Source organism: Centropristis striata, chromosome 23, assembly GCF_030273125.1.
Source record: "Centropristis striata isolate RG_2023a ecotype Rhode Island chromosome 23, C.striata_1.0, whole genome shotgun sequence".
Classification (NCBI taxonomy): Eukaryota; Metazoa; Chordata; class Actinopteri; order Perciformes; family Serranidae; genus Centropristis; species Centropristis striata.
In genome coordinates this window covers 28,873,467-28,893,305 of record NC_081539.1, presented here as the reverse complement: position 1 = coordinate 28,893,305, position 19,839 = coordinate 28,873,467, and the positions used below count along the sequence as shown (strand labels likewise).

Genomic DNA, 19,839 nt, shown 5'->3' with positions numbered 1-19,839 from the left:
GCTGCCATTAGCAAAATGTAAAAAGCTCCTCATAACTTTTCACTTCAGTGTCATTTTGTATTGGCAGTGATGCAGCAGTGTGTTTGTATGTGTGTTTTATTTTTGGATGTGTGAGTGTGAAAAGGCTACAACTAATGATTGTTTCTATTATCAATTAATGTACCGAATATTTTCTCATTACAGAAGTACCAGGTTTAAACAGAATAAATGCAATTTGAATGTCAACATTATGAATGACGCTTCAAAGCTTTGACTTGTTCAGTAAAATGTCCACAGTCGTGTCCAAAATGACCCCTAAAAATCTCTTATTTTGTCCGATCAAAAGCCGAGAACCCACTTTATTGTTTGACCAGCAAATACTAACATTTGGAATCAGAACTGAAGCTGTAGCCATTCAATTGTTGCATAAAACATAAAACACATAAAAAAATTATTTACTTTTTATTTGATTTTTCTTAGTAACATACACATAAGTGCCAGTGGGCACAAGAACATACAACATAACATAAACATAAACATAACATAACAAGGGGAGGATTGTGCATTAAGTAAAACAGCAGAGTCGACATAAGCACATCATACATAAAAATATAAGGATGCTGCTTGAAAATAGCGAAGCTATTAAAAATAAAATCTTAATAGAGGGTTTGATCTTATCTTTGCGATCTACATGAAATCAGGTCTTACAGTGAACACATAGCTGAGCCATTTTGACCAGTTCTCTTCAAAAATATCAGTTTGGTTTCTTTAAATGTAATTCTCTCCATAACATATATATTGTAAATTACATCAATCCAATCATTTATTGTTGGTTTGTCTTTCTTGAGCCATTTCCTGGTCAGAGCCTTTTTACCTCCCACTAACAACACTCTAAAAACATTACTTTTAATTAATAAATCAACAGAAAAACAAGTTGGTAACTATATCAGATAATCGATTGACAGTTTATCATCATTTAAAGTGAAATGAGGACATGACGAGGATGGGTTAGATAAGGGAAAGGAGAGTATTGTTGTGTTGTATACTGTACTGTATGTTTGTTTTTGTTTGGGGTTCCATCATAAAAGGTCACATCAACAATCAGCCAAATTTATTTGACTCCTCCTCCATGCTTTTCCCACTTTACATCTTGTCCTTGCCAGATCATACAACAATAGCAGGTTGCTGTCAACCTGCCATTCCTCTTGCTAATTGTCCAGAATCTCCAATATGGCATAATAACATGGCATAAATGGCACAATCTCCACTTCCCTCCTGTGGAAATGGCAGAGGAGAGGGAAGTGTGAATGGTCTAATAGGCAGCAGAGGCTGAGAGCTGGAGGGGAGACAGCCTCTCCTTTCCACAGTCTTCACCGGCAATTACAGCTAACTCTCCCTGACAGTGAACCGCGGCAGCTAAAAGTGCAGCATACAGCCCCTATCCCACCATCCCGCCATAATTGCAGAGTAATGACAACTGCACGTGAGCTAACAAAACAGCCGAGAGCAAACGAGAAGTGACAGCGGACTTGCTCTACAAACGGAACGCCATGTTACGTTTGTCTCTCCCGCCATCGACGGCTCTCGGAGACGTTTGATTGCAGCTGATAGAAATGCCCATTCGTGTGTGTGTGTGTGTGTGTGTGTGTGTGTGTGTGTGTGTGTGTGTGTGTGTGCTTTGGGGGTGGTGACTGTATGCAGATCTGACATCTTGTCTCTGGAGGAATACACCAGCACTTACCAGGTCCTCAGCGACTTGTCAGTTTTGCTGCAGCACAGCAAAAATACCAGAGTGCTCTAAAACCTCTTAGTCTTCTCTACCTGAATTGTTTCATTTACATTTTTTACCTTTTTAGGCATTTGGCTTTGGCTCTCATCTGCTTGCGTGCATTGTAATATTCCTTGAGATTTTCATAAATTTATACATAAGTCATTAAAAGCACTCATTAGGAAGGAGGATCTGGATCACAGCCAGTGTCAGAACAAACACTCCGGTTTAGCTAGCAGGCTAATGCATGACGATGGAGGAAATGACAGCCAGGACTCAGATCTCTGTTTGTTCTGCAACACTGCTGGTTGTTTACCAGCGTTTCACCGAGATGTGCCATTTGTCCCATGTTTTGTCAAAATCAATAATTTCTCTCATAATTTCTCTCTCATTTATAAATAACATTATTCTGAAAGCCTTAAAAAGTCTGAGAACACTGCAATCATCACATCATACTTTGAAGAACAGCACTTAATTTGTTCTATAAAAGGCCTGTCTGAGGGTCGGCTGAAATGATGTTTCTGCTGCTCATTGTATACTGATTCTTATCTATGATTTACTAAGTTATGCATTGAAAGCCACTGTGCACTTTTCTACAGTAAATAGTTTCCAGTTACACTGACGTTAAATGCTAGAATTGACAGCAGTGTCTGTCTAACGCTACAGAGTCAGATTAGCGCCTTTTGAGGACATATACAATGAAACGCTAACAATAAATATTGTATTTCACCTCCATGGTATGTTGTTTTGTAGTACGTTTTTTTTAGTTAACTGAAGTTATGGACAGTATCTGGTATTTGGTGCTTTTTTTTGGTACCACCTCAAGCTGAGCAGATACTAGATACAGAGTATCATTACTAGAATTGTCACTTGTCATATGATGCAACCATTTTTTTCTTAATTCAACCCAGATTTTTAAAAGTGGCAGCCTGCAAAAGCACACTGCAATCAATTGACAAAGGACAGATGTTCCTCTATAAACTTCATTTGAGAAAAATAAGTAGCACACAGACATATAGACCTACACTTATCTGATATCCTATCATTAAGATCCTGGTTTACCTTTGACATAACAGCAGTTTTCTATTGATGTGTCTGCATGTACACTACTGGTCAAAAGTTTTAGAACACACCAACTTTTCCAGAATTTACTTGAAAATGATGCAGTTTAATGTCTCAGTGTACTCTGAAATGAATGCACATTTGCAACATTTAAAATTCTTTATTGAGCATGATAGTGTTTTGAAAATAAAAAAAGATTCAAAATCACATTTTATGTTGAACTAAAGGACTAAAAAAAGACACAAAATGACCAAAAAAAGACACAAAATGACAAAAAAAGACACTAAAAGACACAAAATGACCAAAAAAAGACACAAAATGACAAAAAAAGACACTAAAAGACACAAAATGACTTACAAAGACATGAAAAGAATTCAAAAATGGACAAAATAGTTGTTAACCCATTTCTTGTTCCCTGAAAAAGGCCTACTTGTATAATTCTGAAATGTACATTATTTTTCAGTTTTGGTTAAGCTTACCTTTTTTTATTTACCTCTGGCAGTTCACCACTTACCTTCGTACCCTTTCAAGCTGTTCATTTGACTTGAACTGCTTGAATTTTAATAGAAAATGGAAAAATTGGGGTGTTCTAAAACTTTTGACCGGTAGTGTATTTACTACCTTTGTGTCACATTCAGCATAGAATGGATACATTTCTCAACACAGACGATTCATTTTATTATATACAATAGCCATTAACTATTATACAAATTATTTCTCCTGTCCGACCACAGCAGTTCATCAACCCCACTCTTTATATTTGTCCTTATAATCCACAAACAAAAGAAAATCGGCCACCATCACAGCGTTAACTAAAGATGGTGGGATTTGTTAATTTGATCTTCGTCTCAAATGCATACAGATGCATGTTGTGAAGCAATGAGCCTCGGCTGTGAGAGCGATCATTTTAATTTGAAGAGGGAAAAACTGACTAAGAGCTTTCGTCTCAGTAAAGATGAAGCGGGGTAATTTTAAGCTGTAATTGCACAAAGTCTTTATAATTGGTGAAATAAGATTTCTGTTCATTGTGGAGGCTTAAGCTTCAGGTAAGACCTGGGTTGTGACTGACACATTGTAACTCTTAACACTGTAATAAAGTACGCCTTTGAAAAAAGGTTTGGACAGAAACAGTGGCGGTTCTAGACCAGTTCTACTGTGGGGGCCAAGCAGGGGCCAGTGTTTAATCAGAGGGGCACATTAAAAAAAACGGCAAAGATGATATTTAAGCATTCAAAAACCTTTATTTTAGCTTATTTAAAAATCTCATTTAAGTATATTTGGAAGATACAAATACATTGATTTAAATAATGAGACTCACCAACAATAACGGTTATTTTTGACATTTTTCATTTTTGTGACTAAGTACGTTTTATTTCATTTTGAAAGTGCAGTACAGTGAGAATTATCTTTTTATTTTTTATTTACACAAGCTTTTATTGCACAATTAAACTATTATACAATGGACACATTCTGGGTTCCTTATGTGTACATTGAGATGTTGTTTGAACAAAAAATACAGTACAGGCCAAAAGTTTGGACACACCTTCTCATTCAATGCGTTTCCTTTATTTTCATGACTATTGACATTGTAAATTCATCAAAACTATTAATGAACACATGTGGAATTATGTACTTAACAAAAAAGTGTGAAATAACTGAAAACATGTCTTATATTCTAGTAAGCAAAGGGTGGCTACTTTGAGGAATCTAAAATACAAGACATGTTTTCAGTTATTTCACACTTTTTTTGTTAAGTACATAATTCCATATGTGTTCATTCATAGTTTTGATGCCTTCAGTGAGAATCTACAATGTAAATAGTCATGAAAATAAAGAAAATGCATTGAATGAGAAGGTGTGTCCAAACTTTTGGCCTGTACTGTACATTTGGAAGATACAAATACATTGATTGAAACAATGAGACTCACCAACAATAACAGTTATTTTTGACATTTCTCATTTTTGTGACTAAGTACTTACGGGAGTAATAGAAATTCTCAGATCTAAGTTGTTTGATGTACTATGGTTGACTAATAAGAAAATAAGTAAATAAATAATGATAATAATAATACATATTTATTTGACATTAAGTGGCTATATATAGAGAGATACAATTTCTTATTTTGAAGTGTTGAGTATCAGGGGAGAGGCCTAGATAAGTATTTTATACTTCAGCCTACTCCCTTTTTTTCCCGAACCAAAATAACATAAGGAAATGAACCAGAAAACTGGTTCTTATTTCTATCTTATTACTTAGACGGGGCAGATGCTGTAGGCCCCTGTGTAGAACTGCCACTGGACAGAAAACCACAAACGGAGGTATGAAGTCTCCTCCCGTCTTACCTCATCTCCCAGAGCAAGTGTAGTAGAAAAAATATCTGACCTCTTGTGCACCACCTTCATGGTGCTGAGGGACCTTTGGGCTTCCTGTTAGGGATTCATTCAGCTCACCTTAACTCCTGTGACTGTAGAAAGGTCCCATGATTCTCTCTCTCTCTCTTCTTCCCAACACAGGGAGTCGTGACCTTGGCTGTCAGGCTCACTGCAGAGACGCCATTAAGTAACAGTGAATATCTCCCTCCCTCCTCACCACCCATTCAACAAACCCTTTAACCTTAATCAACCTTTTAATCAATTACCTTGTCTGATTACGCTCCCCACATTCCTCCCACCTAGCACACCTCCTGTCTTTCCTTTCTTTGTCTCTCTCTCTTGTATTCCCATGGGGGCTGTTCCCCGCAATGTCAGAGGGCGCCTGTAACTATAGAGCAGTTTCCTTGAGCCACAGCCCTTCTAATAGGACAAAGTTTAGTCCCGTAATTAGCCCTTAATGCCACGTCAATTTGAATTAGGAGGGCCGACAGTTTTAGAAAGAAAACTAGATGTGGAACTGTGGACAATGCTTGTGTGTGAGGGGACACTGCTCAATGCTAATCTTAATCAAGAATCTGAGCTTTTTTGTAAAACTTCCCTTCACAGATGAACAGGCACAAAAGGAGGGAAAGAAGAAAAAACCATTACAGTAGTGCCTAACACACAGTAATAGATTGGAAATATTAAAGGTCTATTAAATGAATGGCTAGGCCTGACCATAGTGCTATCATGTGGAGCAGTGCATCACGGCTGGTTGGATGAAGGCCGTGTGAGGACGGGATGCTGTATGCATATAAAGAACATTTCTGCCTCGTTGTGCCAAACACAGCTGATGATGGTGAGAAGAGAGCTGGAAATGGTTAGATACAAGTCAAGCTTAAATGTTGAAACACCAAAAAATATTGGATTAGCTGAAAATGAAGTTGAAATAGTTAGCTGAAACAATAAATAAAGTTGAAATAGTAAGCAATTAATAATGTTGAAATAGTGAGTTGAAGGTAAGGAATAAACAGTTTATATACTCATTTAATAGTAATTCATACTATTAATGCAATGTAACTAACTCTGATTCTTGTCTATTATTATGTATATATATATATATATATACATATATAATATATCTATTATATTATTATTATTGATGTCAGACAAAAAAAGTTGCACCCTGAGATGTTTAAGTATACAGAGCCGGCCCAAGCCTCCATGGGGCCCTAAGCAGAATTCGTTTTTTGGGGCCCTCTATTTCTGCCAATAACATTGATTGATTTGTCAGCCTGATGTGTCTTTACACATTTATGGGGGTGGTCCAGTTAATAACATAAATAATACCAATGCAATAATAATTTATGTAGGGTTGATTGACACAACGATCCAAATGGTAAAACATATTAAAAAAAACTATATTATACGTATATATTTTAGTAAAAGTGTCATCTGGTTTATTATATTTGGCTTCAAAAAACTGCAACAGCAATGTGCAGCAAACAATTTGTGCAAACAACAAATCTCAAACTATATATAGTAGACGGATGCAAAAACAACTAGCTAATTTGCTATTAACGGGTACACAAATGTCTTCGATAAACAATCCATTACCAAGACAACATACCTTTATCTTATTCTTTTCTCTGCCCTTGAAGGATATGTCCTTTTTGCTACAATATTTTGCCTCCAACTACCTGTGATTTGGATGTGCAGTGCACAATAAAATAAAAAATATTGTTTTGAATTGCACTTGGGGGCCCCCTAGTGGCCACGGGGCCCTAAGCAGTCGCTTAGTTCGCTTATGCCTTGGGCCGGCTCTGTTAGTATAGCTACCATGTTATGGAAGAAGTCTGTGACAGTGAACACATTTTTATCATACCAAGATATCTATAGGCATGTTGCCAAACTCTAGCTTGGACCCCTTATTTATTCTTCCATAAGTAATTCAAGTGGCGAGGCAGGATACAACTCTGTATTTCTTGTAGTTACCTGCTAACTACACACTATCATCTACTCCTGACAACACAAATGCCTTTGATGGCGTGATCCCTTTTAAATCATCATTTTAACCCAACAAGTTTCAAGCCTGATCCTGTGAAGGTGATAACTTGTAAGGTTTAAAACTGTGGAATCACAGTGATAATCTTCTGTGGACCTGACTCATCCTCTCTAGGTTCTACTATTGTTAATACCTTTAACGCGTTTTAATAAATCCCTGTGAAAAAATGTGTTAACCTGTCCTATCTTTTAGCCGTATGAGTAATCAGCTGCAGCGTGACGAGACTGACTATAAATAACTACTTCTGAAACTTGAGTATTCGAAGAACTGGAATACTATTCTTGTGTCTCACTGCACCTTAATGTGGAGGACACATGAATCCCTTTGAACACACAAGAGAATGTATAACATTGTATGTATAACAACTGTTGTCTGTCTTTTCAGCACGGTGACGTCGGCAGTGTTCACGGTGGGTGACAACGTGGTTTCAGGGAGTGATGACCGCACCGTCAAGGTGTGGGATCTGAAGAACATGAGGTCGCCCATAGCAACCATCCGCACTGACTCCGCTGTGAACAGGTAAAAGACTCGACGCGACTGGACGAGGCACAAACAGTCGGCAAGATATTAACACCAGAGTATACTATGTCATAACAAAGTCATGGTGAAGAATGTCATGAAAAGTCATGGCATAATATGCCATAAAAGGTTTAGTATGCCATTAAAAAAAAAAAAGTATGTGATGAAGTCAAAATATAGTACCTCATAAAAATCATGAAAGAGTCACGGTAAAGTATGCCTTTAAAATTAAAAAAAAAATGTCATATAGAGCAGTAGTTCTCAACCTTTTTGAGTCGCGACCCCCAATTTAACATCCATGTTGTCGCTCACTGAACAGAATCTCACACGCACAGTTCAGATCACCCAAAAAAGAAACAAAATGACCAAAAAAAGGAAACAAAATGACCAAAAAAGACATAAAATTACCAAAAATAGACACAAAATGACCAAAAAAAGGAACAAATTGACCAAAAAAGACATAAAATGACCAAAAAAAGACACAAAAGGAGAAAAAAAACAAACACAAAATGACCAAAAAAGACAAAATTACCAAAAATAGACACAAAATGACCAAAAAGACACAAATTGACCAAAAAAGACACAAAATGACCCCAAAAAGAAACAAAATTACCAAAAATAGGAAACAAAATGACCAAAAAAAGACACAAAATGACCACAAAAAGACACAAAATGACCAAAAAAGACACAAAATGAGTAAAAAAACAAACACAAAATGACCAAAAAAAGACATTAAGTGACGAAAAAGACTAAAACACATTAACACATGAACACTTTAACACAGTGGAGACAGAGCTGACTTCCAAAATGATTTGGCGACCCCCAGAAATCATCTCGCGACCCCAATTGGGGTCCCGACCCCAAGGTTGAGAACAACTGATATAGAGTATAGAAAGACATCGGGAATCACAAAAAAGTAATTGTATAGTATGTTGTTAAAAATGGCAAAAAAATCATAGTAAAGTATGTTGTTGAAAATAAATATGTATAAATGTAAGAATATCATAATGTCGTTTGCCAGAAATATGCACCATACCTAAAGTCATAATATAGGTTTTAAGTTCTTTATTGTCATTCAAAGCAAAGCCTTCTTCTCCAAGCAGTAAATGTGAAGATCTTCTAGCTGACTTCCTAACAATAGCTCTTACCTTCAGTTGAGGTTTCCCTGTGGAGAAGTGTCTCATGGTGTCCAATCTTTAAAAAAAAAAAAAAAAAAAAAACCCAACCAAATTCTGAAACTTCTTAGATTAATCTTTTGTTGCCAGTCTTCTTGTACGGCCAATGTACAATTGGTGGGGCGACCTCATAGTTAGTGATGGCTGATTGAGGCTTTGTTGAAGCTTCGACACTTTATACAAAACATGGTTCATTACTCGAAGCTTCAATGACACACAGTGCTCCAGTAGGACCTCTAGTGGTCAATAAAATGAAGTGCAATGGAGACATGTCATTGATTGGTTCATGGATTTGTTTTCAACTACACTAGACACTAAATTTGACTATTTTTGACAAAAATTGACATAGTAAAGTATGTAGTTCTAAATCAAATGTAGTCGTAGTCTAGTATGTCATTCAAAATCATACAAGAAAAATCATGTAAAACACTCATTGCATAGTATTTTGTTCAAAATCATCAATATTACTGTATTTTCTGCAATTAGATGGGGAGAACCCATGGTTTCCCCATTTGATGTCCTGGCAACAAAATATGAGCCTGATAGACAGTGAATTTGATCCTCACTGTCCGCTTTTAAAAGGAATCTTAAAACCCATTTTTATTCACTGGCTTTTAACTTAACATGAGCCTTTGCTCTGTTTTATTTTTTGTTTTTTGTGGTTTTTAAAAATTAAGATTAATTTTAAAATTGAGATTAATTTTAAAACCCACTTTTATTTACTGTTTTTTTGTTTTACCCAGCATGAGACTCGCTTTGTTTTTAGTTGTTTTTGCATGTTCTTTGTTTTTATTGTTGGTCTGTCCTGCCATGTACAGCACTTTGTATCAGCTAATGCTGTCTTAACCCATTGAAGCCTGGAAAGCGGATACGTCGTTTTGTAGTATTTGTATAAGCTCTCAAATACTTTTTGAATTTCATTTCTATCTGCTACAGAGGCTGAAAAATCTATTATTTAGTAGGAAGAGTTGACACTTCTGTTGAATTTCCAGAAAAACTTCAGGTTTTAGGGGCTGATTTTAAAATCGCCCAGAGGTTTTACAGGAAGTTTTAGGCGTCAATGGGTTAAAGGGCTATATCAATAAAGTTGATTTGATTTTTCAGGATAAGCGTCTCTGCCAACCAAAGGATCATCGCTCTGCCACATGACAATCGACAAGTCCGCCTGTTTGACATGAGTGGAGTGAGACTGGCCAGACTTCCACGCAGCAACAGAATGGTAAGGGAGGGAAGGTTTGCTTTTGATCAGCCAATCAGAATCTTTTAAAACTTCAACTTTAAATGTGTGTGCACTGTGCAGGGTCACAGGCGGATGGTGTGTTGTACGGCGTGGAACGAGGAGAACCAGTCGTGCAATCTGTTCACCTGCGGCTTCGACCGACAGGCCATCGGCTGGAATATCAACATCCCCGCCCTGCTGCAGGAGAAGTGAAGCCACTGACAGGAAAAGGAGGAGACGGTTCACATAAACATTGTAATCTGTGGCCTCGCACATGCTAGTTTGCTTAAAGTGTTTACCCAGTGAAGCATTTTAGCTGTCATGTATTTAATAGATTTCTACCTGCTGAAATATGTGAAAAATGTTACTTTTAAAGATGCAGCTATAGCATACAATATATTCCCCAGATGGATTACTCTTAACTTATTGTGTACATCTGTCGTAGAAACCTGCAGAACATCTAGTGTTAGATTCCAACATTTTAAAGTGCAAGTGTGTGTGTGAGGCCACAGCGCCGATCTCCTGTATTCGGCCCTTACACTTATTTAGCATGCGTTGTGAATTGTGACCTGGCTCGGCTGATTCTTTGTTTTAAAGTATATATTTGACTCCACAGTCATAGGCTGCTGCCCACATCACTGTTGTTTAGTTGCTGCTGAACAGTCGCTCTTGCATGTAGATAATCTTGTTTTGCAAATGTTACATGTAAAGATGTGAGAGAACAATTATTATGCCAGGAGAGTTTGTAGAATACGATATAAAGAAGTTGTGTATATATTATGTCGTGGCCTGATTAAGTGACCTGTGTTGCAGGTTGTTGCTATTTCATGGATTAAGTGTCTTACAGTGATCTACCTGTTGAGGGTGGCAGAGATAGTGTGGTTCTGTGAAATGTTTTTATCCTTTTAGTCAGACTTGAAATATTTTTCATCATGGAACAAAACATAATATTCAGGGTAACACGTTATAATAACCATCAAAATAGTGAATACACATAATAGTTAGTTAGAACTTTTAGTTAATTTTTGTTTTACTGTAAACAAACCACAACAGTAACAGTTTACTGTTGCTCACAACATTTTATATATCACAAATCAAGTATTTGTTAATGATTACTAAATAAAGATATTATTGCTGCACAAATATTCACTTTTTTTGATGAAAAAATGTAAAGGGGCCAAATTAATGTAAACATAAATAAAAACCGAATGCATCAAATTCAGAATTCAGAGGGTATATTTTCTAAAAAAAAAAAGTTTTTATCACTTTGAACATTAAATATATTGTCTTTGTGAAGTTTCCAATAGAATATGTCACAAAGGAGAAGGAAATTGTCATTTTATCACTATAGTTTTATTTATGTTTCACACAATGGCCAACTTTCTAAAAAATACATATTTTACAAATCCCGTATATTGTTTATAAAATGTGTGCAATACTAAACTGTTAAAATAATGAATTAAAAACCTTATAAATGATCTTTTCATTGTTAAACAGTAACATAACTTTAATAGTGATGGTTATTATTAAGTGTTACCTTATCAGGCCTGCCACATCAGCTGCATTCAGTCTTAAACTGTTTCCTTCTGTTTGACAGTTTCACTCTAATATTTAAGTCCTTGCCTTTCATGCTTTCAATTCAAAGCCAGCCTCCATGTTTTCATTTTCTCGTCATTTTTTTTGAAAGATACTGTAACTTTGCCTTGTTCTGTGTTTACAGTAGGAGTTAATTTTAAAGTGTTGCTTTATTCTGCCTCTCTATCAGACTGCAAAGTTTTAAGAGCATAGCAATAACAGGGAAACGACTGCACTTCTGTTGGGATGTGTTCAACGTGATCATGATCTCGTGTTCCCTACGTGTTGCAGGTTTAGGTGTCACTACTTTTAGCCATAATTACATAATTACTCTCTGTGTGTCGGTGAAATACACACCCATTCTTTTCCGCCTGTTGCCAACTCGGAGCCCTGTGTTGCTGTAGTGTATCATCCCAAGTGAACTTGTTGGTTACTGCTCATTTCTGTGCTTCAGTAACAGCCTGTCAATGTCAAGTTCTACATTGAACCCTTAGCCTTGTATGACCTCTTGGACCTTTTGTTGTAGAAATCTGTGAGAAGCACTCTTTTTTCCAAATTCAGAAGCAATAACCCAGCTCCTTTATGTTTCTGGTGCTCAGATTGAAGCCTGTTTCTGTCTCAGAAGTCCGTGAACATGACTTGAAATACACACTGAATCTCAGTTTGAGAACTAGAAGAACTGGGCTCCTCCAGAATCCTGATAAACTCTATATTTGTTCCACTTGTGCAATATCCTAAACATGAAGTCATGCTGTAGTTTTGGATCTTCAGATGTTTAACTTATTTCAGTGCTGTAATAAACCCCATAAAATGACTTTATGTACTTGTGTGACTGGTGTAGATGTAGCTCAGTGTTCATACTGTAGGTATATGCAGAATTTACCCCAAAGTTGGCTTCAGACTTCACTGCTGTAGAGTCAGTTTGAAGTAGCATGAACCTAAAAATAAAAAAAAAACGTATTGAAATGCCTTACACATTGCATTGAAAATGGTGCATTAGCCTTATCCATCTGAGCATCAATGCACGTTTCCAAATGCTTGTTAAATAACTAGTTGTGTTCCACTGCAACGTGCGATAGGATTTTTATTCCCGTTTCATTCGGGGAACTCAATCTCACGCCCACTGATATCAATGTCATTTTAACCTGCAGGTAGAAAGGCAAGTCCGATTTACACCCCACATATGAATTCCAACTCGGAGGAAATATGATTTTGGATTGATACATTTAATTATTGTGTGCCAGATTGGAGGGGGGTAAAAAAAAAAAGTGGATAGGCTTCGCTTCATTGTCGCGAATCATATTCACCTCAAACTTCATTATGTGATCTACTTTGCATACCTTATTGTGACGGGTACGTGCTCTCTGACACTTTCCAATAAAATGTGTGATTTCCTTTCCCAGTCTCTCATGTCTCTTTTTCATCTTGTTTAACACAATCCCTCTCACCCTTTTATTCAGTTTAATAAGATATATATCAATTTAAAAATCACACTTCATTCATATGGATGTAAATCCGGTAGGTTGGAATAATAGAGTCTGGTGTTAATGAATAAGGAGACCAGAAGGTGCATTAATATTTATACTGAGTGCAAACAGGAACTTTATTTTAACCTGGGGTTATTTTTTTTAGTTTGTGTGAGGTTTTGTTGTTTAGTTTACACTGTTCAACTCAGTTGGCATGTAAAGACTTTCTAACATTTGGTGAGACCTTACGATTGAAATGGGTTAAATCAGAATGGTAGCTTTTGTCTAAGCCTTTTCAGTAGGAAAAACTCAAGTTATAATCAGTGGTGGAGAAGTATTCAAATCCATCAAGTAAAAGTACTAATTGCACTAACTGCAGTATTACTTCACTACAAGTAAAAAGTCCTGCATTCAAAACTGATTCCTCTTCACACTGCTCCACCCAACCAAACCATAAAATCAAATGGCCACAATATACATATATATTTCTACATTTCCCCCCTTTTTATTTATTTATTTTCCTCTACCTTTCTTTTTTGTCTTTGTTTCTATCATTATTTTTGTCAATACTTAATTTGAAAATGAAAAAAACGAAAAATTGCAGGTTTAAAGTTCAAAGTGAGTTTCAGCTCTTTGTTGTAATGTTGCGGTTCACTCTCGCTGCTCTCAGTCAGTTTTGTTTTCAGAGGAAAAGTACTGTAAACTACCTGCTCAATGCAGTAAGACATGGTCAGAGATAAGCTGGTGGAGCATTTATCAACTAAATATTTCCCTCTGGAGTTAGTGGAGACCAAATGTAGAGCTAAAAGAGAGTTACTTTTCAACGTACAAAGACACAAAGAAAATGAAACCTACAACAAACAGGTCACAGGGTATGAAAGGGTTAGGGTTATAAAAAGGCGATGAGGCGACACCAATGAAATAGGAACTCTCTGGTGAGTGCAACAATTCCTCTGAAAAGAGTATAGGCCAAACAGGTGATGAGTTATGAAAGGGGCGTGGCTACCATAAATGGGCTGTAGGATACACGTTCACTCGTTATGAAAAGGGGCGGGGTAATCAATCACCCGTAAAACAGCGACTCTGCTGAGTTCACTGACACCTGATACAAGTCTCTACGACAAACGGTTCATTAGTTATGAAAGGGGGTGTGGTTAAAGCATAAGGGGCAGGACAGGTGAAATATTGTTAAATTTGAGGCAGATTGGACAATGTATGATCAAGTTATACAGTCTCGTGTTTTAAGGAGAAATGCCATATTTTACTGTCATGCCAAACCCATATAGTGTGATGATTGGTAAAGCTTTTAATAACTTTTGATCCCAAAGGCCTTATGATGGTGCTGACCAAGTCTGAAGTCGATCGGATTAAATCTGTAGGAGGAGTTTGTTAAAGTATGCGACGTGGAAATAGCAAAAAAAAATGCCTAAAACGCCATATTCGATTAAAGATGGCTGACTTCCTGTTTGGGCTAGGTGTAAAACATGTTACTTCCTGTTGCCAGTATGGGGCGCTATGACTATGTGTCAATATTGAGATGTGGATGTGTTCAGGCATGGACCCTCATCACATGTGAGACATTTGGGACACATTGGACAAAGTATGGTCAAGTTATTCAGTCTCGTGTTTTATGGAGAAATGCCATATTTTACTGTCATGCCAAACCCATATAGTGTGATGATTGGTAAAGCTTTTAATATCTTTTGATGGTACTGACCAAGTTTGAAGTCAATTGGATTAAATCTGTAGGAGGAGTTTGTTAAAGTATGCGACATGGTCGGACAAAGTATGGACAAGTTATAACAATCTTGTGTTTTATGGCGAAACAACATGTTTTGCCGCCACACCCACACAGTGTGATGATATTCCCATTCAATAGGTGCTTGGGCCCTAATAAGACAATACGTCAATTTCAATAAATGTATAAATTTTTTGTTCACATTTTTGACATCCCATAATATGTTTTTCTGTCATATCTGACCATATTATGCTCTAATGTGTATCAACAGGCTTTAATTTTAAGCAATTTTAATAAAATGAGTAACACTATTGTTAAGTAACTGCTGATGGGAAAATAACTTACTGTTTGCGAACAAGTTCACCATATCATCTAAAAAGTTGAAAATGTTAGTGTTGTGTTTATAACTTGTTTCTGCTGCCCCCCAGTGGCCAACAACTGAAACAGGTTTAAATAAATCTGTATAAACGGAGAGGTTAAGGCAGACCTGGGCATTGGGCGGCCCGCGGGCCACATCCGGCCCGTTGGCTGTCCTTGTCCGGCCCGCATGAGGTTACCCAAAAATTAGAAATCAATACAACCGCAGTGCTTTTATTTTAAAGGCGATTTACGTATAAGTTAACCGAGTTACCGAGGTACCTTGTCAAAAACACCTCAAAAGTTAATAAATTAACAATTAACAAGTTAATAAATTCCTTGGTCACCTTGTGAATTCACAAAAACAATAGCAAACATTATCATTAGCACTTGAGCAAACAAGCACTTTTACCATAGTTAAGACAACAAATATAGCCACTAATATATATGACAGAAGAAAATAAACTCTAACAAACCTTGTGTCCTGTCAGTCAGCCACTATAGAAGCCTTTTCATACTTTATATCAACTTTATATAAATTACAACGCACTCATTATTTACCGTTCGTTTTTCATTTAACCGTTCCACCTGTTACTTCCTGTCACTACCTTTCAAAATTAAAGCACTCGTTTCACACTGGACGGCACCTTTTCAAAATAAAAGCATCACAACAGTGTAAAACGCCTAGAAAATGTACATATATATATATATATATATATATATATATATATATATATATATATATATATATATATATATATATATTTGATTTACTCCACATTAACAGTCTTATCATAACATGTATTGTTATCAGTAGCAGCTCAAAACCAGATAATGTACTGTATTTCATAAAGCGGTTAAATTAATATTGAGCAGAATTTAGTTCAGAGTTTTGGTCCGGCCCCTGTAACCTTTGTGGTATTGGTCATGTGGCCCCTTGGGAAAATTAATTGCCCAGCCCTGGGTTAAGGGGTGAAATCTCTATTTGATAGAACTTATGACAAACTTTTCAATATCTGAAACATGAAAAGAGCCAGGGACTAGACACTGGCTGACTCAATCCCAAAAGGCAGGAATTATTTCACAATGTAATAAATATATTAATCCATAATGAATACATTTTTAAAGTTTAAACAAATATTTCAAAAACTAAAGTACAATCACCTCAAGTACAACACTTATTATACAGGGTTCCTATGGGTGCTGGAAATTCTGGAAAACACTTGAAGTGCTTAGATTTTTAATAAAGTGCATAAAACTGCTTGAAATGTAGGCTACATCTGATTCTAAGTCTATTTTGAAAATAGGTGAAACCTTTTTAACTTTGTTTTCCTTAGATGTGTCAACCTTCTGCAAATTGCTGTCATCAAACACAGTTTGGGTTGTTTATAGCACAATTACAACAAAGTTAATGCTTTTAAGTGAAATAACTAATATACTCTTGGTATATATGTGATTTACCATAGCCGTAAAGTGTCGGAAAAGCTTAAAATTGCACCTTGAAAAATGCTTTGATTGTGCCAAAAAAAGGGGGATTTTTATACAAGTGTTTAAGAATACTGAAGATACTGGACTATTCCAAAAAGCAGTTATGATTCCTGTGTGTCAGTCTAAGCCTACATGGTGAAATAGTGTCATACTTAGTGTGTTATGGCTCTTAGATTTCATTGAGAAGCAGCATGACACTGGGAGAGAATATTCTGTGCAGTTTTACCTCTCTGTCCTCGTCCATTAGATTATAGCTGGCTGGCCGTGACCAGCCACTGGAGCAAATTGTCAATTATGATGTTTATTGTAGAGCGCACAGTCGACTCCATGGCCTTAGGGGGAAGGGTGGATGCTGCTGAGGAGGCATACCTTCTCCTCTCCCCCTCTTCCTCGCTTCATTCTTCCTCCAGGCTAATTTGGTGGCTGGTCTGTGTGACACCTGCCACCGAGTCAAATAGAGATAACCATTTCCTCGTGGATTTCCCCTGGGAGGAGGAGGAGGAGGAGGAGGAGGAGGAGGAGGAGGAGGAGGCCTCTCTAATATTTGTCTGGATGCTCCTGAGGACCAGCGCTGACTATAGACCAAGGTTATAATAGTTTTGGATTTTTCATTAGTTTTAGTTTTAATTTCGTTGTCAATTTTTGTTTTCTAATTCAGTTAGTTTTAGTTAGTTTTTAGAGTGAGTTTGCTAGTTTTGATTAGTTTTATTTTTTGGAAAATGCTTAGTTTTAGTTTAGTTTTTATTAGTTTTAGTGTTAGTTTTAGTTGTTTTGTAATGGGGTATTTGTTTCAAATTCAGATTCAAAAAGGTCACAATGAATGTTCCCCGTTTGTCATTTTTTTCTTGTGAATTTGTCGCTTTTTTCTAGTAAATTTGTGACTTTTTTCTAGTAAATTTGTGATTTTTTCCCCCATAAATTTGTCACTTTTTTCTTGTGAATTTGTCACTTTTTTCCTTGTAAATCTGATAATTTTTTTAATTAGTTTTAGTTTAGTTGTAGTTGTTTTGTAATGGGGTATTTGTTGGGTGCCAGATTCAATAAGGTCACAAGAAATGTTTCCTTTATTTCCTTTGTCTGATCCATCTCAGCCCCAATAAGTTTATTAAGTCATAAAACCAAATAGATGAAATTGATTTCATATCAACCAAAAAGGTTTACATATGAAAAAAGTTGACAAAGACGAAAACTAAAGACATTTTCACTATAATTTTAATTAGTTTTAGTTAGTTTTGTAACCACAAAATACAGTTTCAGTTAATTATCGTTTTTTCAAAAACTCTCGTTTTTATTTTTATTTCAGTTAACGAAAATGTGTTTTCAATTCTAGTTTTCGTTATTTTGTTAACTATAATAACCTTGCTACAGACAGGTGGAAATGGCCCAATATCATGTGCTAATTATTGGATTTATGTATATTTGTTATGTGACATACAAACTATTATACATTTAATGTTCTGACATCAAAATCTGATGAATTAAAAAACTATCAAGACAAAGTAAAATTACAAGATTTTGTGGTTTTATTCACATATACAGTACAAACATTCACTTTTTATTTGTTACTGAAGTGCAATTTACAGACCTTAGCAGCAATTCTTCATATACTTTAATTTACATGATAATTAGACATTTTAGGATCTCTTTCACATCTTTGTCAACATCTTTTATACATATGTACACTCTTAGATACAATATTGCCATTCAGACATGCCTTATATTTATTATCTCTCAAAATAAAATCTGTTTTCATGGCTCATACAGCCATTATGAAACATGGTGTGAAGCAGTGAGGAATGTTGTTACCTGTGTTGACAAACCATGTCATGTGTGAAGTTATGGAGCGTAGGCTGACGATGACCACTCAAACACACATCTGCAACATGTGAAACAAACACTGAACCTCTGTTCTGATACACACAGACAGGACCTACACAACATCTGATCTTAAGGTGGAAACAAAGGAGCAGACAACAAGACTTTCTGACAACTGACCGAAAATTCAAGCTGCCTCAGGTGAGGCTGGTTGACCAACCAGCTCCTGGAAACCTCAACAAATGCAAGGCCTGCTCTATGAACTCATGTTGACTTGTGCTTTTGCATCAAATTCTAGTCTTATGACCCAAATTTAGCATTTTTTAAATTGTGTTCACATAGGGCAGGGGTGTCAAACTCTCAAATTTGGCCCGCAGTGTAATTTTATTTGGCCCGGGAGGCAATACCAAATTATTATATAATTATTGTACTATAAAAGCTGACCCGCCGGTATTATACGGCGCATTTACCGCGAATACTACAAATCCCACAATGCCCTGCTGTTGTTTTGGCGCGTCAATCAGGACAGGACCCAGAAACGCTCCTCTGTGACAGTCGTCATAGCAACCTCAAGCTAGAGCTGTCTCCCAGCTACCCCTTCCCAAAAATGGAGAAAAGAAAGGCAGAATTTATTAACCTGTTGAAAAAGTTTATTTTGATATTTAAATCAGAAGGATGCAAATAGAAAAGAGGCATAGGATTTTTATTTAATTTTTATTTAATAAATTAATGACATTGATGTGTTTTTTATTTGAAATTTGATTTGCATGTCAACACTATTTAGTTATATATTGTATGTTTATAAGCGTTGCTGGTTCCATATTTAATGTTAAAGCAAAACATGTTTGGTATATATTAAAAGGTTTATTTGTTCAATGTTGGCCCGCGATTTTATTCAAGTTTTAAATTTTTGCCCATTGTGTATTTGAGTTTGACACACCTGACATTTTCAAGATTTTATTTTTACTCTAAATACCACAAACTAACTGAAAGACAGAAAATCTGGAGCCAGATACTATTTCAGCATAGAAGTACCATTACGTCTCTGCTAGGGAAGGGCATGTTCTGATTTGTAATTTGCAGCAGGTGCTCTTAGATTTAATGGATATGTGATTACTGCAGCATCTACAGCCCATACATGTGCTGTGTGATGTATTTGACAGTTCAGCGTATCTTGTGTTGTTGTGTGTAAAAATCTTTTGGATTGGGAGGAGTGGTGATGGCATTTTACACAACGTTTAAATCACAAGATGGGTATCAA

The 19,839-nt window shown here is 36.2% G+C and overlaps 1 protein-coding gene across 3 annotated transcripts in view; it reads left to right on the top strand.

Annotated features, from left to right (window-relative positions):
- Positions 1–13,017, top strand: part of LOC131962384 (WD repeat-containing protein 37-like) — a 36,501-nt gene extending 23,484 nt beyond the window's left edge. For all 3 annotated transcript variants that reach the window (XM_059327384.1, XM_059327385.1, XM_059327383.1), the window contains exons 12-14: positions 7,611–7,745; positions 10,025–10,139; positions 10,221–13,017. In XM_059327384.1, coding sequence (XP_059183367.1) covers positions 7,611–7,745; positions 10,025–10,139; positions 10,221–10,352 — 382 coding nt within the window. In that variant the 3' untranslated portion in view covers positions 10,353–13,017. The remainder of the gene's footprint in view (positions 1–7,610; positions 7,746–10,024; positions 10,140–10,220) is intronic.
- The last annotated feature ends 6,822 nt before the right edge of the window (positions 13,018–19,839 follow it).